We start from the raw sequence: 20,650 nt of genomic DNA on the forward strand, positions 1-20,650 counted from the left end.
TTGCGCTCGCCTTTCGTTTCTGCCGTCTCCACCTCCAGTTTCGGGGGGGGAGACGGGACATGTAGTTGGCGCGAACGCCTCAGGCGGGACAGCTACTCGTCCCAGCAGGCCAGGCGCCAGCGTTCCCTCAGGCGACGCTTGTGTCTTGCCCCGCAGGTCTCTGGGAACTGCAGTTCGCAAAGGCTGCGAGGGGGCAGCATCGCCGGATGGCTGCTCCCCGTTCCCTCACCCCACACGAGGGTCCTTTCAGATGGGGACGGGCAGCAGCCGTGTGGGACGCTGCCTCGCCGGGGGAGATGAGCCTGCCCCGGGCGCTCCCAGGGCCGCCTGCGCCCGTCGCCGCCGGAGCGCTAGCCCGTCCCGCGGGGGTGCGCGGCAGGGGCTGAGGAGAGCGGGCCCGGCGGGGGTGTCACCTCACTGGATTTCCCGCCTCCCTTAAGGACTCAGCGTCTGGAGTCAGGTGAAGACGTGCTCGTTTTAGCTTTTATCTATGCAAAATTGTACCTACCTAGTCCTAGAAAGCATAGGTGCAGAGTGGCAATACCGTGACGGCACCTGTGTTGGGTCAGTGGACCTCCCAAATGAAGATTTGTGAGCATACATGCTCTCACGTGAGGTGAGAGCAAACGTTTCTGTACATGCCCAGCCATAAGTTGACAGGACGTGTTAGAAGTTCCAATTTTGGCAATTCTACAGCACGCTTTGACTTGGTTATTATCATTTTTTAAAAAATCCAGTTAAACTAAATTCAGTAGGACTTGCCAAGTACTGAGGCCCTTGACTGCTAAGACTATTAGAACTTATGAAAAAAAAAATATGCTTGAAGTTAAGTATATTTGGAGGAGACAGGGAGGAACAGAGGGGAAATGAGTTGATTTTGGTTAGTAGGCTGCACACGGCTGTGGCAGCATTTCATCTTGGAAGGTTCAGCATAAGTGTTTATAACTAGACAAAGCGAGTGCTTGGGAGAAGGGAGTTTCTTGGAGTGCTGACATGCAAGGACTGACATCTGCAACGTTATTTATATTAGAACACTGTAGGGCAGGTTACGGAGTTGTTTTGAAAGCAGATGGGCTTAGAACTAAAATGTAAAGATCTCCATTCAGTACAAAATCCGGTGCAGTTTTGGTGGGACAACTACACAAACTCCCTTGAAGTGGCATTTATGTAACATAATCCTGACACAAGAACCAGATGGTTTCTGGCTGCACACCAGCAGCAACATGTATGCCCTTGACAAGCAAAAAATTCTACATGGCAGGTAATGCACATGTGTTAATGGAAAAATGTGCTTCCAACTGATCATATTCAGGGAAAACACTAGTGTAGAGGGCAGCACTTGTAAAAAAAAAATCCTCACCAACACCACAGAGAATGCATTTTGAAAGAAAAAAATGTAATTCACGATGGAAGGCTATACACCTCTGCTAAGTGGAAGTCTTTCCTTCTAGCACCAAGAGCTTACCCTCACCAGAGCCTGAAGAATGAGTTTTAAAGACCTTTTGAGAGCCAGTCTCTAGTTATTGTCTGGTGCAGAGTTCATTTCCAGTTTTCACAGACAAATTGCCAGGGCCTCTATTCAAATTTGAGTATAATTAAGGAAGATCCTCATTTGTGTTACTGTTGTGTTGAGGTTTAACCCAGCAGGCAGCTAAACACCACACAGCTGTTTGCTCACTCCCCCCCAGTAGGATAGGGGAGAGAATTAGAAAAAAGATAAAACTCATGTATGGAGATAAAGACAATTTAATAGGACAGAAAAGGAAGGAAAAATAATAATAATGATAAAAGAATATACAAAACAAATGATGCACAATGCAATTGCTCGCCACCCACTGACTGATGCCCAGCCAGTTCCCAAGCAGCGGCCGCACCTCCCTCAGCCAACTCCCTCCAGTCTTTTTGTTCAGCATGATGTCATATAGTATGGAACATTCCTTTGGTCAGTTGGGGTCAGCTGTCCCAGCTGTGTCTCCCCTCCCAGCTTCTTGTGTACCTCCAGCCTCCTCACTGGCAGGGCAGTATGAGAAGCTGAAGAGTCCTTGACTAGTGTAAGCACTGCTCAGCAACAACTAAAACATCAGTGTGTTATCAACAGTATTCTCATCCTAAATCCAAAACACAGCACTATACCAGCTACTAGGAAAAAAATTAACTCTATCCCAGCTGAAACCAGGACATGTTGTAATATTCAGAATTTTGTTAAACTACAAGTTTCTCAGCTATGTGTGGCAATCATGTTTCTGTTTAAAAAAAAAAAAAAAGAAAGAAAAAAGTCATATGCAGTCCCACTGTGGGCTGAGATAGAAGCAGGAATAGAATGTGATCCTTTTTTTATTAAGGGAATGGAGGAAGCAGTTAGAAGTAAAGCTACAGGAGTAAGAAATAAGTTTCCTAAGCAGCTAGTATCTTAAGGAACACCTCAGTATAGCACTCTCCACTTACTAAAGGTTTGTTTGTTGTTTGGTTTTGATTTTTTTTTTTTTTAATACTAACCCTTGCTTGCTAGGTGACATTTATTAACCATTAGGTATCTGATACATTTCATTTAGTATGGAAACAAGGTAACACCATTTGGAACAAAGGAGCTCATGAGTTACTACTGTTGAATAATAGATGAAAATCCAGTGGAAACCAAGCTTCGCGAATTCTGCTGACAGAGTTACACACTTTTTACTGTCATTATGAGCATTTAATAGCTCAGGTTTATAATGACTGCAATGCTGTATTGCAAGCTTGTTTTTTGTTTGAGCCTTGACACAGCCTACAAGTCAGGAAAGGCTTAACTGGAGGCAGGTACTATATTTTCAGAGCAATTAAGACTTACCTTAAGATTACCAGCACACAGAACATGTAGTCAGCAATTCTTACATACACTTTGGCATTCCTTACAAAGGCTTCTTGAAGGTTTTTGAAATGGAGCTTCATTCTGCCAGCTCCTAAAGTATTGAGTTGTGATAATTTTTTTTCTTTGGGGTGCAGGGAGTGGGGCCACATATGTGTTTGATCAGAGGTATGGAAGTGTGCGTTACCACTGATTTCAGGGGAAAATAATTACTTGTGTTATCCAGCATTCCTTCCTTCCTTGACAGGTACTTATTCCCTAGGTACTTGCCAGGATATAAACAATTAGTCCGCAGAATTTCAGAAGATGCCAGATGTCCTTCAGAGTGTACAAACCTGTTTTGCAGGCTGTGGCGCACATAGGAATTGTGTAAACTCAAACACTAAATTTTTAACAGGACTAGTAGTTTGTTTTTCCACTTACGAACAGCTGGTACTCAAAACCTAAGTGGAATCATGATAATTTTACTGGCAAAATATCTACTGGAATGTAAGTGGTCATGTTCTTTTGAGGTTTTAAAGCATTATACAAGCTTTTCTTGTTTAAATCTCTTTTGCATCAAAATGTTTAGAACAAATATACTAGCTCTTGATTTAATAGATACTAAAAAGCTTTTCTTATTGAGAACCACCCATATAAATCCATCATCACATCATGACTGACTTAAATTATCAAAGCACTGCTTAGAAAAGAAGAGGCTGGACCACCTCAGGGTTAACATGTGGGGACTGGGGTGCAGAGAAACTGCCTCCCTCACAGTCACAGTTCTACCTGTCTTGCACTGCCTTCTAGCTCTTGTTAGACCCTTTGCTGAGTCAGTCTCTCTCATTAAATTTAGCTACAGAACAATCCACTTTCTTTTTCCTCCTGGGTTACTGATATGAATCAACTCTTAAGAGGTGTTTGACAAAGGCCAGAGCTGGTACAAAGTAAGAATGGGGAACAGGACTTCTTTTTTAGTGAGAGCAAGCTATTCACACATTAAACTATCTCAAGGTAGCTTCGTCAGTAGTTTGCAGCCTGTGATAAGTCAATCCTATAGCAGTGAAATGGAGGTCCTAATTTATACGATATTAGGAAGAGTATTCTGTACTTTAGTAGGAACTTTCACCCAAGGTTCTCACAAGCACTTTACACCCTAGCAGATACACCTATGAAATACCAATGTTCTAGTTATGTGAACTGAAGCAGAAAAGAAAGATGTATTTCAGCTTCAAGCAGTTAACAGCTCACCACCAACAGGTAAGCTTATTAAACTCCATAAAATAGCAGCAGTCTGAGGAGGAAGGAGGGTGTTTTTAGGGTGATGGGTTATGAGTGAATTCACTCAGTTTACCTTGAGATCAGATAAGTTCCTGAGCTGCTGCAAAATGGGAAAGAAAGCATTTGACTGAGATTGGGAGGAGCAGGAAAGGAATAAGACTTCCCTTTCTGGTGTGGCAGCAAGCTGAAATTCAACTGACGCACTGTAAGCCATGCCCTGAAATTTAAAAGTATTCAAATATGTACATTAGTTATGCACTTAAATGAGTAGCCTGATATTTAGAATTGCTTTGAAGTCAGAATAAGCCTTTAAAAACAAAGCCAAAAGAACAAGTTATTTACCTAGGAGGAAGAAAATACAAGAGTTACAAGGTACATTTATTAAAAAAAAAATATATAGGAAACTGTGCTCAGCTATGAAAGTGCCATTTTAGAAGCATAGCTCTTTATCTGAGGCTTATGTGAAGGAACAATCTCAAAAGACATTTTAGAAATTAAGTTTAGCATTACTTAGAAGAAGCATGTAGAGTTAAATGAGTCCAGAAAGTTTTTGTGGAGAACATTAATTAAGGCCATACCTAAGTACAAGTGATATACCTCTCCTGAAGGAAGGCTGTATAAGAGTTTTTCTAAATACCTTTCATAATATTAATGAGGCCTGACACAGAACTGAAAATACTGAACTAGTTTAAGTTTTATTAGGTGCCAGGAGATTATAAATTAATATTCTTAAACTCTGGCAAATTCTCTTTCCTGGTAGTCTGTGGAGCTGTAGCTGAGAACTAGAGAACAAAAAACACACGCTGTTTCAGCATGATGGCTTTTTCAAGAGCCAAGTCTATCCTAAGCTTTGCTGGTGTTCCTGGAAGCATAAGTGAATTATAAAGAGGCTTTTATATTTGCATAAGACCATGTATAATCCAAACTAAGATATCTTGACCTGGAAACATCTTTTCACTGATTTGTTTGTTCTAACTCTCCTATTTAACAAATGCTGCTTCTGACCTGTTACTCTCCCTCTGCTGGACACTCACATAATTGCTGTATTTGTGTTGTCTTACATTAATGTATTTTAAGCTATTTGATTGGAAGAGATTAAAATAAAAGTCTTCTTCGGTTTTCCAAATGTAGCACCATAGCATAAGCTCTCTTCCACAGCCCAGTTGTAGAATTACTCCAAGCTTGCAAAGGGGCATCCTCAAAGGAATTAACTCTTAAGAGTTAAGTAACTTAACTCTTACACATTTCATTGTGGGTTGGTCATGAGTACTTCTGAGCTGGATTCTTCTTTTTGAGATCTCCAATCTAGAGCTAAAGCCTTTCTTTTGGAGCAGTTAAAGCACATAACTGCAGGCTTCAAAAAGGGCATAAAATTAATTGTTTTTACTTTAGATAGCAAAAGAAATACATAGATTCATACACCAAAATACCAGTTTATAATTCTCTGTGTCTATCTCCTTACCTCTCAAATACTTCATATGCTCAGCTCATTAGTTTCTAAGGTAGTCACATGTCTCTCACTTTTGTATGTATGCACAACTTTTCCTTCTCTTTCTTATATATCTCTAGAAATAAAGACCGAAAGACTTGTCTTTTTTACGTGTCATCCCTTTTTTTCAGGTGACTTTAATTGGAGGCTCAGCTTTCTCGGCTGTGTGATCTATTGCTTAGTTAACCTGTTGTTCAGATTTGAAAAATCTGTAAGTTGGGTACTAGCTAGTCCTTTGTTCAAGGTGCCCCTCTTTGAATGCACAGTCATTGCAGTTTACTGCTTAGAAAGAATTTCTTCTGTGGTTTTGACATGATGAGCCTCCAGAGTGATAAATAGTAGGGGGAGGGTGGTTTAGGTAAGTAGTTTTGCTATGAAAACTGTTTGTTATGTGTGGGTTTTTTTGCTATCAAAGCTCAAAATAAACAAAGATGAGGGTTTAGGTGTGCACGTTGTGAAGAATCTATACATAGTTTATAAACCTGATGAGAGTTGAAAATGTTGTAAATAGCAGAAGGATTGCTTAATGTGGAAGGAATGTGCTGAGCAAAGAACACGCATCCAAGGAAGGGAAGAATTAGATCACTTTAATGATGTATATAGTGACTGAGTTAGTGCTGGAAAGTTTAGAGACAGGAGGGAATCTATTTTGAAGAAAGGCAGAGACTGTGTGGGTTTAGAGATCTGAAAGCCAGGTGTAGGATTGGTGGGAGGAGGCATCATGTCAGTTAAGATACTGAAGCGTCTGAAAATAAATCCTGTTAAGTACAATCCAGACCTCTGTTCAACTGTTCTTATGCTTTCATCTTGATTAGAAACATTTTAATTAGAAATTTAACCTTCTGCTTCATTAGAGTAAATTTGTTTTAATCTATAAATCTGTTGAATGTGGAGAGTAAATATTACAAGCCTAAGATACATAGATTCTCTGGAAGTGATAAATGGAAACAGAGGATATTTTTGCTCCCTGTGACCTGAGACAAATTTGAGAATCTCAGGGGCTGGGATGCTGAGTTGACTGAGCAACAATGATAACTTTTAAGTGCAAGATCCTCAGGAGATATTCTTCCACTGGCTGTAAGCTAGTATTGTTCTAGCAGGAGACAAGTAACAGAGAGAATTTGCAATTCTGGATACCATCAAATTGTCAGTTTTGTAGCTTGATATAGAGGTAAAAAAATGCAGAAAAGGTGGCTAGCATTTAAAGTGGGGCTTACAGTCTAACACAGATGCACAAGGCAAGTCTCCACTATCAAACAGAATTCAGCTGTACCTAATATAATTTTTCTAGACTGTGTTAATAAAGAATGTTTTTGTGAGATAATGAAAATGTTGAACTTAGCACAGAGAATATCAACACCTGGTGTTAATGCAGGGTATGTAACATGCTGTTTATTCACACCCTTTCTTATTGTAGTGACTACCTGACATGGAGAAGGTCAGAGTTGCCATGTCTACTGTCAGGTTTCATAACAAATCTAGGCCAGATCTCCTGCCTTATACATGTGGTAAGAGTTTTATAATACTTATGTTTCATATGGAAAGTTTTACATGCTGTCTGTCTGTCTCCAGGGAGGTGGGAATAGAAAACTAGTTCCCTGTGGGATTTTCATGTGCTTTCTTTCCCCCTTCTTAATTCTCCAGAATTCTAGTTGAGGGAGCATTTTGTCCATTAGAGATCCCTTATGATTTTAGTTTTGGTAATGACTAAAGCAAAATGGCATTACCGTTATGAAGAAAGAATAACCGTGTCACGGGATTTTTAAAGCTGTTCTTCTATAGCTAGTTAACATGTTAACGTTGTTGCAGAAAATAATTGCTTCTTTATGAAATTGTGAGAATGAAATAGTGAACTTGTTTTTACATAGGACTAATTACTCCAGAATTATTCTGTGCCAGTATTTTTATTCCAGAGAAGGCAATTTGCATGGGGAATTATTCTGGAATAGGGATGGCTAAATTAATTAAAATTTCCTTCCTGTCTTGAGAGAGAGCACATATTGGCACTCTGATGCTGTACATGGGAATTTGAAATAAAGTAATTGTGTGTTACCTAAACTTGTCCACAAACACTGAATGGCTAGAGAATTTGGTTAAAATTATCAGAAGAAAAATTCTTGTTAGACTTTAGTGTATGCCAAGCACTTCACATCATTCATAGGTGTTCATGCACATTTATTTTTGTTGTAACGCCATTACTCCTGTTGGCTTTATACTGCTGATTAGTTTTAGTTTGTTTTGTCCATCTGCAAAGTCACTAAAATAGTAGTATGAGGGAGACTATTTTTCCAACACAAAATGTAAGTGCTTACGTTAAGAAAGGAAGAAAAAAATTGTTTACATTCTGTAAAAACTATTGCACCAACATAAAAATGTCACTGGCATTCTAACAAGTATTAGCTTAATTCAAACTTGCTTGCATATAGTTTTATGCATTGTCCTTAGTAGTTACATAACTATGTTGGCACATGTGTAATGTCAGTCAAATGAAAAGGTATCTTCTTTCCCCAAAGGGGTTTATAGTCTATTAACACTGCTTTTCTGTGCTATGCACTTAATCTTTTCCGTAACTTGGTTCCTAGCTAAGTAAACTGAACATAGTAAGGGATACAGAAGTTGTCTGAGATTTAGTTGACAATGTTTATACTATTGTTATTTTAATTACTATTTTTAAGGAACATTTTTCTCTTCAGTCGTTTTGTTCTTTAATCTTTTTTGGAAATACCAGCTGTAGCAACAGCAACATCACTCTTTTCAAAGCAGTGGTCTAATTAAAATGTGCTGAACCAAACAGGCAAAATCCACATTGTTCTTGATTTTGCACTGTGCCCAAATGACATTAAACAATATTGTGTCTAAAAAGAGCATTGTTCTGTGCAGCTCATAAAAGTTAATGAACATGATGAATCCTTTAATAACCCCTTCTTTTTGTTTATTAGCAGTGTGTACCCCATTCCTAGAACAGCTTATCCCTTCCCAGCCATACATTTAAAGCATACACTTAACAAAATATGGATTTCTGAAAATAATAGTTTCAGAAAATTTTAATGCTTTTTTAGGAGATAACTGTCTGTAAGACTGCTGTCCCTTGAAGTGCAGTAACTTTTGGGAAAAGAAAGTGGTGGTTTTTTTGTCTGTACATTGATATCACAAATTTTTAGGATTGTTGTGATGAGGTGATTTATAAGGGACTTTTTTCTTTGGAGTTTTTCTGTAAATAGCTTTAGAGAATTAGAGAGGACTTGGATCAAGCCTATGCTATAAGACTTGACAGTGTAGGTCAGTTGCCTTAAGTGAGTGGAAAAAAAAATTACACGTGCTACCCAGAAGAGCTGTGCCAGCACAAACCAACCAATGTAGAAGCAACTATACAGCCAGAAGAATTCTTTTGTCAGCCTAGCTAATGTTGTTTGTGAAGGGAATGTAATAGTCCTAGCAGAAAACCCTCTTTCTCTTGATAAGTGCTAGGTAATTATGCCAGCAGAATTTCTGCAGTACAGTCAGGAAAAAAAACTGGCACAAGCATGAACAAAGAATCCCCAAAGCAGTGTCAGAACACAGCTTTGTTGTTGAAGTTATGTGTGGTAAATAGACCTTCAGCTGCTCTTCTGAGAGAGATTAATTTAAATCTTTATGTTTAATTATTGACATAATAGTATTACTTTCTTTGGTTTTCTGTTCAGAGTTTTCATTTTATTATTTCAGTGTTGAAACTCACAATAGCTTTTTAAAAATTAAATAGTGAAAGATAAACTTCTCCTTACCTTTTTCAGGTGACTAATTTCTGTCGCATAAGTAATACCAATTTAACACATGTTAAAATGGGCACTGACAAGGATTTCTGCAAGTCTTAGGCTTCTCCAGATGTTTAAGGAAACCAACAGTCAAATTTGGGTTCATGGCAGGAAATGTTCTGGCTGGCTGCTCAGTGCTTGGTATGCCCATATTCTGTCAAGGTGGCATGTAACTCTAAGTCTTCTGCTCACATGATAGAAGGTTGTAAATCTAGAGTGTGTGTGTGTGTACAGCTCCAAAATACTACCTCCTGGTCTGTGCTGTGCTGTTACCTATCTGTACTCCCTTCACCAATAAAAATTATTTGATTTCTTGAAATCCTGTTCAGTAGTTTGATACCCTAGTAGAATTGACAGTATGCTAAAATTATTCTTCTAAACAACAAATAGATGTTTTACTGCTTCCAGACGTAGATTTGAAGTTTAGAGAGGAGTTGTCAGTGGTCGATAATCATATTAGGAGAGCAAAGAGGTATATTTCATACTGGTCTTTATAAATTGTCCCTGGGTGTCACTCTTGAGTCAGACTGAAACATTTTAGAAGCAAATCTGAGAATTGTTTTTCCTTTTCTTTTTTCTGTTGTCTCCGCAGTTGACACTTTTCTTCTTAAATTTATTTCCCATTACTCTCCATAATGATGTCAACTCCTGCAGGACAGCTTAACTTGTCTGAATTATATTATTCTTAGAGGACATCTTGGGGAGTTTTTGAACTTAAGTTACAGTAATGTAACTGCAGAATTACCTCCCTGGCAACACTTTGTGGATTTACAGTTAAATGACCAATTATTATATTTGATAAATCCTTTCTTATTTTGTACAACTCTACTCATTTCTGTCATCCTTTTGGAGCAAAATCAAGTGACAAGGAGAAAGAATTTATTAGTATCAACATGTAACTCTATGTGGAAAGCCAATGCAAGCCCTGTAAATCCCATAACTGAAAAAAAGCTGAAATGTGACTTCACTGGTAAATAAGCTATATATTTATTATTCCCTAAAGGTAAATATTACTGTAGGAGAGCCATCAGTATCCAGTCATCTCAGACTTTTTTTTTTTGCGTGTGTGCACAGTCAGTATAACAGTATAAGAAAATAGTGTGCCGCTTAGAGGATTTAATGTGTATTATTATACAAGCCAGTGCATAAATTCACATAACATAACTACAGTTTCTAAGTAACAATATCCTTATCTTAATGCCACTTAATGGATTTATTCTTAATGCTTCTGGTTTTTGTTTCATTGGTTGGCTGAATCCAATGTTCTACTTTATAAACAGCTTCTGAATTCAGGTATTACATCTCTCATATTAAAGCCAGTTGGTATAGTACACTTCTCCAAACAAAGTGCTTAAAGGCTGTTTGTTTTTTTTTTTTAATATTAACCTCCTCCTATCAAAATTACTCAAAAATGAAGGCTGCACAAGAATCCTGTTAAGATAGAAAATGTCTTCCTTATTTCTGTAGCACATAATTTCCCCAAATCTGTTTTATTGCAAGTGCCATCACCCATCTGCATAATAACTATCAAATGCATTTTCTGCGCACTGCACCAAATAATCCTCTGTTGAATGAGTTAGCTTTTTCTGGCACAGCCTGACACTTGTTTTTGAGAGTGGACAACACAGTGTTTTACTGAATTGAGAAACAGTTATGTTGGATTAATTTCTGCTTTGAGAATAAATATTTGTAGTATGCTTTTTAGAGGCATGGGCAGATAAGAAATGGTCCCCCAAAATGTAATTTCAAAACTGCTCTGCAGATACTTGTCTTCAGAAGTTCTGGGGAATCTCGTGTAGTCAGTGAAAACAGCAGGTGAACCACAGGACAAAGATTTTGAAATAATGTGTGTTTTAGATGTGTAGCAAGGTCTGTCACTGGGAATTATTGGTTATCAGGATCTTCTGATTATATGCTTGCTTTCAGACCCTTGAGAAATAGGACTTTTGAATGTTAGGATGTGTTAGGATGTGCAGAAAACAAAGGCCACAGGCCATGACAACTGTAATTCCTCATAGTTTTTCTACCATTTGTCACCTCTGTTTTGTCATTACATACATCAATAAAACTATATATAGCTAAGGAGAAAAGACTGTGACTTGTGTGGTGGTTGTTTATATGAATGATACATTACAGACCCTTTACTATCATTGCTCCCCAGTTTCCTATGTGTGAAAAATGTATTGCTTAATAATCAAGGATTTGTGTTTTGGGGCACGTCTATAAAAAAAATTCATTTATCTCTAAAGGCTGTAAGCTTTGGGAAATAGTAGTCCAACTGTAGGAGGAAAATTATCGCTGTAAGAGACAGCAGTATTCTCCAGAGCTCTGATGAAATGAGCTGTATTTAGCCTTTTACTTGAGGGGAGGTTTCCTAGAGTTTGATTGAAAAGACGAGACTTCTTTGTATTTACTTCTGTGTCTTATGATATATGTGTTTGAACTCTAACTAGCCACATACATAGGAAAACTGTTTCTTGGCCAACTGGTTATAGAGACTGTAAGCATACCTGCCACAATATCTTATGATCCTATATACACAATATCAAATAATTAGACACAAATTAATTTCTACTGTACTTAGAGTTTGACAGGACTTTTTAAATGAAGACATTGGCACATTAGTTAGCCAAATTTGTGCTTTTGTGGTAGACTTAGTTTCACATCCCCACTAGGTAACCAGCTGTTTATCTTTCTTTCTGTTCTGCTTCTAGCCTTTTTTCCAGGTCCTAGGGAGTAAAAGTCTATGAACTGACTGGATTAACAAATTAAAGCTGCTTGCCATGTGGTCAGGTAAGCCCTAGAGCCCTTCCTTGTGCTTCAGAATACTGTAGAGTGAAGAGCAGGACTATCCCTTTCACTAACACCAAGACATTTAATGAGCTTAGCTGTATATAATCTAACCACATCTTTGGTGACCTACAGACCAGTCTAATTAGACATGAATCGTCTTTGTGCCAAAATAGTCTGATTTAGAATATGTCTCATTATATTTGAATGACAAAATATTTTAGGAATCACACTGCTAACACTTCTGCATATCATACAGCAGATGTATTAAAGTACAATGACAGCGTACTGTTGTGGAGAGAGAGGTATTTTGCGTACACAAGAAAAGTCATTGCCAATAAGTAAAAACAGATGCACTTCTTCTGGACTAGGAAAACAGAGGAAAGAATTTAATAGCAAAAAGTAAAGTAGTTGTGAAGACTCTAATAATACTACCTACGGTAGGAGTTATATCCTGTAGTTCCTTTCATTGTTAATTGTCTCACAAAGTAATGTCAAGTCTTACACTCCTCTCTCTAATATTTTTCCCAGAAGTCCTATATTTGGGTTACATCTACTGGGAAGCATCTCTGTCTCAAGGTGAAGCTACTTGTATAGCATCAATAGATCATCTTAAAAATGTTCCACATAACAGCACTGAGTTTACAGTATGCCTTTAGAATCTATGTTTATTTATTTATTTTTAAAATATTATTATCGGGTCTATGCAATTTCTTCCAAACTACTGTCAGTGTTGCTCTGTCAAAACATGTGCAGGGGGTTATGGAAAGGGGAAGAATGTGCATTGCCTGGAGGACATAAAACTACGAAGTTACCATCGTCTACTTGCTTCCACTACCCCTCTGAAACGCTTTGTATTACCAGTGACACCCTCAGTAAGAGCAGCAGCTATGGGTTCTTTTTACTGAACACACCAAGACTTCAGTTACTATTCCACAAATGTTAGCTTCTTAATCTGCTTGAGAAAAGCAATGTTGATTTAATCACCAGTTTCAAACTTAGAAATAAAATGTGTATCTTACACTTCAATGAAATGGTATTCTTTCCCCCCCGCCCCCAGATCATCCAGAAAGATACTATGATCTGGAAAGGAAAACATAGGTCCACATCATGAACTTAAAACTCTGTTTCATCAGGCCACCCTAAACAGCTTCAGACCAGTCCAGGCTACCTTAGACTTAGGTGAGTTATTTAAGACAGTTGTTTGAAAAATTCTTGAGCAGTGTTTTGAGAGCCATCTGGTTTTTCTAGAAAAGATTCATCATATCTGTTGCATAATAGTATCTTTTGGAATGTATCTTACCTGTAAATTATCAACGATGTATTTTTCTTTGTTTTAGTAGAGCACAGAAGTCTGAAGTTTGATTTCAGACTTCCTTTTGAACCTCAGAAGAATCTGAGCTATAAAACTGGTCATCTTTCCAGAAGGTTCTTTAAGGGTGTCACTTTACATTTCAGAAGTGAAATTTGTAAGTTTCAGGGATGAAATCATGTCTGCATCAACTGCACCAGAGAAAGTCTTCTTACTGTCAAGTGTTAATTTAAATGGCTGTTGGGTTGATGACTTCAATACATTTTCCCTGGAATTTAGAAATCATATTTGGGCATAGCGATGGTGGGCATAGAGAAGCAATGTTATAGGCAGTGCGTATACCCATTCTAGACATATCTTATTATTTCTTTTGTTGCTTTTAGGTCAACATTTCTCTCTTTAAGCCCATTCTTCACAGTTCTTATGAACAGTACCATATCATATCAAATATGTATCAGTTGTAGGATACATTACAGTAAGTAGAGCAGGAGTGCGTAACAACATTCAACAAAGACAAATGTAAGGTCTTGCACCTGGGAAAACATGATCCAGGAGTGCAGCACAGGCTGGGATCTACCTGGCTGGGGAGCATCTCTGTGGAAAGGGACCTGGGGATCCTGGTGGACAACAAGCTCAATATGAGTGAACAGTGTGCTGCTGCAGCAAAGAAAGCCAACAGGATGCTGGGTTGCATCAACAAGGGCATCACCAGCAGCGATAAAGAAGTCATTATCCCACTCTACTCAGCGCTTGTCAGGCCACACCTGGAATACTGTGTTCAGTTTTGGTCCCCGCTGTACAAAAAAAGATGTGGACAGGCTGGAGAGGGTCCAGAGAAGAGCCACAAAGGTGATCAAAGGACTGGGAAGCCTGCCATATAAGGAAAGGCTGAGAGAGCAGGTTTTGTTCAGCCTGGAGAAAAGAAGGCTTAGGGGAGACCTTATCACCGTGTACCAGTATTTAAAGGGTGGCTACAAAGAAGATGGAGATTCCCTTTTTACAAGGAGCCACATGGAAAAGATGAGGGGTAATGGGTACAAGTTATTCCTGGAGAGATTCCGATTGGACCCAAGAGGAAAATTTTTCACAATGAGAACAATCAACCATTGGAATAATCTCCCCAGGGAAGTGGTGGATTTTGGGGAAGTTGGGGAACTTTGGACACTTTTAAGATTTGTCTGGACAGGGTGCTGGGCCATCTTGCCTAGGCCATGCTTTTGCCAAGAAAGGTTGGACCAGATGATCCTTGAGGTCCCTTCCAACCTGGTATTCTATGATTCTATGAACTCATACTTTGCATGGGTTTAGCAGTTTTCATTGAAAGCACTTAGCGAATTTTAATAAAATTACTTTGTACTGTTCCTGTGAAGTAGATAAATATTACCCATGCAGGTATGCAGGAAAGTTAGACTAACAATTTCCAAAGAAAGCTACCTCCTTCAGCCAATACCTTTTGAAGATACCTTGTAAATACCTGTGTGCATTTTTGTTTTAGGCCTGTTTTTTTGAAAACAGCAAAGGAACTACATGCGTTGACTTCTGGAGTGCTAAGCATTGTTTTTTACTCTTTGGTCAGTGATACAGAATCAGTGGGTGCACGTGGGAGAAGTCACAGACACATCTCAATAGAATCCCTCTTCCATTAAAAAAAATTCTGAAGAATACCTGAAGATGTTCTGTTTAACAGAACCTACTGCTAGCAAGCATTTCAAGGTTTCTTTCTTCCTGGTAACAATACTGCACTTTAAGGAGTTTATCAATTATCATTGTTCAAGCTTAGTCTTATCTGTGTTGCCTACTTGGGATTTCTACACGCTATTTAACAACAGCATTTTGCTATCTCCCAGCAAAAATACTCACCACTGTCAGTCTGAACTTCCTTCTCTTCTTTGTGAAGCTGTGAATTAATACCAAAATGCTATAAACCTACCTATTTAGCAAAACTGCTTTGCTGCAGAAAGCTAGTGTTTGAAATAAATATACCTACACAATTCAGTCAAAAGTCAAAATAAAAAAAACCCAGTGTCATTATTGTACATAAAAAGAATGAGGCAAGAAAACTGTAATAAAAGCGGCTGAAACAAAGACAGTCCTCCCCCACACGCCTAGTACAACTGGAATAAAAGTGTGAAACTGATTAAGAATTTGGTTCATTCATCTGTTACAGTGCACAAGTGATTTCCCTAGACTACTAAAATAATGTTAGAAGCATTCAGCAGCTGTGATATAGTTTGAAAGTTTTGGAATTTGAGAGCTGTCGATTTCATAAGGAGTTTTACTACAGTAAAGACTGTACCTATCCTGCAGATGTGTAGTGTTGGAACCAGGTGCAGAAAACAATTACAGAATTAGTCAGCTGGTTCCTTTCTAAAATAATAAGGGGTCTTAGTACAAGTTACAGATATGAATATAAAAATGCAAGAACAAAGGGAAGTCATGGCACAAGAAAGTATTATGTTTAAGTAAAATTGGAGAGCATTTCACTGAAGTAAATTGTATTACATTGATAAAAGATTAAAGCATTGGCCCCAGCTTGTCTGTCCTGAAATTCATGTATTGTACCTGTGGATACCATGAAGATACTTTCATGAATATCTGCCTTCTTCAGATCACAGTTAAGAATGTGATTGTCGTCTCCATGATTGTAAAGGTTAAACAGCAGCTTAAAAGCAAAAACTCAAATCACTCTATGCATAAGCTACCAAATGGTGCTTCATAAGAAATAGGAATGATATTCTAGTGATAACTTAGGTTTTTTCCCCCAGAGTGTGAATGTATGAAGCAAGTCAGAACCAGTTTTATGACTTCAGCACCAGCATCAGCTTCCTGGTGAAATTTTTGGCATCACCCATGGTCTGTATCCATATTTTCTTTCATCATGCCTATATCAGATTTTGTCAATTCCTATTTATCCACTAATCTTGAACAGGGAGAAAAGCCTGTGCACCTGGCCTATAGAAACAAGCACAGAAGCCACAATAAGCAGTTCCATCTGCTAGAGACTAGAATACAGATTGCTTTGTTAGACTATTCCACTGAAAACAGTTTGTGTATTCCCACATGGTGCATTTCGTGGGAAAGTAAGTCTCATACAGAGTAATGTGGTATGAAATTACAATTCCTTATACAATATTTTTCTTTTCTCTTTCTGTAATCAAAAAGGCAATTAATTATGTCAAGGAGAAATTTAACTATAAATAAGCCTGTAATTCTAATCTATCTGTGGCAGTGATACTGGATAGAGGCAGTTATTGCAACTTGCTAGATATTACTGGTTAACTTTGTATTTAAAATAAATTCTATTAGATTAAAAAGTCAAGATACAAGTAAGCTTTGTAAATTATTTTCATTGTGGCAGTCTGTTATCGAAGCTTTTTTTTCCTGGGAGGAGACCAAATGCATTTTCAGAAATGTTACACTCACTGCATATACACAGACAAATCTATGCATGCTCAGTGAGCCCCATCACCTGGCTGGGAAGGAGGTGTCGTATACACTCTACCACAAGAATGAAATCTATGGCCCACCTATTTTTCCATGCTGGGTACCGCAGTTTTAGCACAGTGACAGTTCTGCATTATGGAAAAATAAGGGAAAAAATGCAGATAATGTTTTGAATCAAAATTGTAAAATATTCATATAGCTCTTCTTTCGTCATTAGAATGTAATCTTAATAATTTCTCATATAACTATGGTTATAAGAAAAAAAATAGCTAAAACCCCAAAAATGAACCAAGCAAAAAAGCTGAACAAAACCTAATAGACTAGATAAATGAGGCTAATTTGGAATTGAGGAGCAGTATCCCAGTGACTGAATCTCTAGATTTTGTCTTTCCATTATAACTGAAGGTCTTAGATGTATTTTGTACAACACAATTATGAAGTAATTGTTGAACCTGTACTTTAACAGTATCTCTTTTAAAATCAGAAAACCATTAATTTACAAAAAGTAATTATTTCATCATCTATGTGTTCTAAATATTATTGTCCATCCAGGGAAACAGGTACGAAGGAAGTTGTCTGAAGTTGCAGAATGACGCAGTGGCAAACCTAGAAACTGAATTGGTCATATCTTCTTACTGCTATGCTTCCTGCCTCTGTTTTTTTCACCTTATGCTCCTTGGACTGTGACAAAAAGAACAAAAAGTAAGCATTGCATAGTTTGCATATTACAGGAAAACATAATTACTGCGGCCCATCACCATGAAAAAACCCATAAAATTCTAAAGACAAGAACAATTATTATGAACTCCGGTTTGGAGATCTTCTTGCTTTTCTACAGTTTGTAATGTTTAGCACCTGTTCAAGAAATGTCTTCTATAAATAACCATTTTCTGTTTCAGACAAAATTTACATTGAAAATTATCTTGGTGCAGCTGTTCAGTTTTTCTACAATTGTGAATTGCCAAAAGAGGAACAGTAATTCCTTGGGGGCCTCAGAGTTAAATCCTTTTTATTTAACATGATACTATGTAGGGGAGCTGTGATCGAAGTCTAACTATTATTGCTAGCTGTTCTTAGATTTGCTAAAACTGAGAACTGAAAAGTCCTTTGTAGATGATCCTCACTCTTTTACAATTTCTGTGGCTTTCCAGTTCCATAATTACGGACCCTGATGGCACAGTGCCCCAAAAATGAATACTTCGATAATTTGCTGCTGTCTTGTAAGCCTTGTCATCTTCGATGTTCTAGCACACCGCCACCTTCATGTGAAAACTACTGTGATAAGAGTAAGTAATATTTTTGCAATTCTTTGTGGCTATGCGGGGCATTTTCATGTTGTATTTTACATAGAATTGTAAGCATAAAAACTTAAAGAAATCTAAAACCTGGAAAGAGTTTATAAGAATAATATACGGGCTCAAAAATATTAAAGACATATGCAGTGTGTCCTGTATGAATATGTGTGTTAAGAAGAGTAAATTTTTAAAGCTCTCAAGCTTTACTTGAGCTGTCACTCTGTAGAAATAGAAATTGCTCCTTTGATAGTAGTTTTCTGTGTGGAACATGTTTACTGTTCATTGGTTATTGTTTACAATTAATTTAATGCATCTCTTTTATTTCATAAGGTACTGATTCAAGTGGAGTTCTTTGGATTTGTTTGGGCTCAGGAGTAATTTTAATGCTTACTCTGTTCACCTTAATGGTCTTGTTTAAATGGAAGCACCTAAAGCAACTAAAAGAAAAACTGAAAAACACAGGTGACTAAACAAGATTCTTTATCAAAATAATTTTAGATCATTGTACATTTTTACTACTCTTACCATGTATAAATTTTGCATATAATTTATATTCCAGATTCTGGTAACTGTCTTTGTTGGATTGTTTTGTATTCCTCAAATAGTCTCAATGAATTTATTGAAGTTACTAGGGAATAAAATATCCAGATGATAACTTGTAGAAGCAGCAATCTCTCTTCGTTTTTATTTTGGATTGTTTTGTTGCATATTCATAGTTTGCTGGTGTTTGAGAAATCATTTATGAACCCTCAATAGCAAAAGATCTTTATAAGTTTCATCCTCTTCTCATTGAATGCAAAAGGAATTCTACCCAGGTAGAGGATACACATTCAATATTAGCTTTCCATCTTATAAGACCTTAAATAATTTTACTTAATATACTAGCCTGTGAGAAGCGTATGTGGTATATTTTGGGAAGGTGAAAAAAATTAAGTTATTTTTACATTTTACAAATACTAATATTTGTGGAGTGTTCAGCCAATAAATAATAACTGATTAGAAAATATGTGTTAGATTACTTAAATGTTTATCCTGAAGTATAGGGGCTATATTTTCACAGAACAAAAGATTATCATATATAGCTACATCTTAAAACTTTCACTATGTCTTAAAACTTTCACTAAGGTTAGGAACATAGTTGGAACATAATGAAATTTGGATCTTTAATAACTGTATGTCTGGTATAGCATGATGTATGTACTAAATTAACTTCTGTATATTTACAGACTCTTCTGTGGAGCTGAATAATATTCTCAAGGCTAATACTGAAAGCAGTGTGAATACAGAAGGAATTAGACACTCACTTCAAAGTGAAACATTAATGTATTCAGTGGAAGAATGCACTTGCAGTGACTGTGGCTTGTTAAAACCTCACACTGGCTGTGAAACTTCATTTCCATTACCAGCTACAGAAGAAGGAGCTACTGTTCTAGTTACCACAAAATCTTTTGATTATTGCAACTATATTCTGGGTGCTGGGTGACTGTGAGAGAAGTATATTTTTACTGCATAATAATAAATGAGTTATTCCAGTATAGCTCTTAATCTTAATACTTGCAGTCAGTGGAGAAGGCTAGTACATCATCCCTATAGATCTTCTATTGAGCTTACATTAATATTGTAATATTATTTCTAATTCTAGTATCTCTTTGGTCAAGTATTTCTACATTATTCTCAGGCACTAAACTAGTTACTGGAATTTTTAATTTCTGAAAGTCCCTACATAGGATGGCTTTTTCTGCCTTTAGAGATTGTATCTACTTATGCCGGATATATACAAACCCATCAATAAACAAGTTTTCAAATATATATTTTCTGTTAAACTCAGATCTTGTGACAAAAATTGCTTGATGGTAGAAATGTTCCAAGAGGCAGAAATGAAAACTCACATTACATCCCCAGTCTTGTAAAGAATAATTTCAAATAGCTCCTATGATGCTTGAAATAGGAATGTTCTAATGATGAATACCTTTGTAGAGTATGGAGTCCCCCCCAGTTCAGATAGCATCTCTGGGTCACACTAAGGGAGGTTGTGGTGCTGTGGAGCACCATACCTGCAATCCCAATGTATTGCCTGATGGTGCAGATTTTCCTTTAGGTGCGAAGCATTTTTCAGACTGTACTCTATAAAGATTTCTTTCTATTTTACTACCCTTGTTGTATGTACAAGGACTGCTGATTAGATATATTCATGCTAGGCTCTTTGTGGCCTAAAATTAGGAATATACTTTTGTCACCTTGCCTCCCAAGCATTAATGTTATTTTCCTAATATTAGGCCAGTTTTATTCCTGGAAAACTGCAACAACAACAGAAGCAATAACAATCTTTTTATTTGTAGATAACTTTCTATTTCAGGTTCTTGCATGAAAGATGAATTAAAATGTTTTAAGACTAGTAAATTATTGCACAAAATCTAT

At 37.3% G+C, this 20,650-nt stretch overlaps 1 protein-coding gene across 4 annotated transcripts; it reads left to right on the plus strand.

Moving 5' to 3' along the window:
- Window positions 1-132: 132 nt before the first annotated feature.
- TNFRSF17 (TNF receptor superfamily member 17) lies at window positions 133-19,996 on the plus strand. Of its 4 annotated transcripts, none has more exons than XM_072878062.1 (8): window positions 133-460; window positions 7,015-7,105; window positions 12,106-12,184; window positions 13,242-13,363; window positions 17,490-17,639; window positions 18,089-18,223; window positions 18,563-18,694; window positions 19,459-19,996. In XM_072878062.1, the coding sequence occupies exons 6-8, from the start codon at window positions 18,109-18,111 to the stop codon at window positions 19,713-19,715; spliced, it is 504 nt and encodes a 167-aa protein (XP_072734163.1). In that variant the 5' UTR covers window positions 133-460; window positions 7,015-7,105; window positions 12,106-12,184; window positions 13,242-13,363; window positions 17,490-17,639; window positions 18,089-18,108; the 3' UTR covers window positions 19,716-19,996. The 4 variants fall into 4 exon arrangements, with proteins under 4 accessions (XP_072734163.1, XP_072734164.1, XP_072734165.1 ...); XM_072878061.1 differs by lacking the exon at window positions 133-460 and adding an exon at window positions 5,929-5,955; XM_072878063.1 differs by lacking the exon at window positions 7,015-7,105.
- Window positions 19,997-20,650: the final 654 nt, after the last annotated feature.

The sequence above is a fragment of the Ciconia boyciana genome, chromosome 13, assembly GCF_034638445.1.
Source record: "Ciconia boyciana chromosome 13, ASM3463844v1, whole genome shotgun sequence".
NCBI lineage: Eukaryota > Metazoa > Chordata > Aves > Ciconiiformes > Ciconiidae > Ciconia > Ciconia boyciana.

Coding starts and splice junctions, on each gene's coding strand:
- TNFRSF17 (XM_072878062.1), top strand. CDS start 18,109: ATGGCACAGTGCCCCAAAAATGAATACTTCGATAATTTGCTGCTGTCT. Junction 18,224..18,562: donor TGAAAACTACTGTGATAAGA/GTAAGTAATATT, acceptor TTATTTCATAAG/GTACTGATTCAAGTGGAGTT. Junction 18,695..19,458: donor AGAAAAACTGAAAAACACAG/GTGACTAAACAA, acceptor GTATATTTACAG/ACTCTTCTGTGGAGCTGAAT.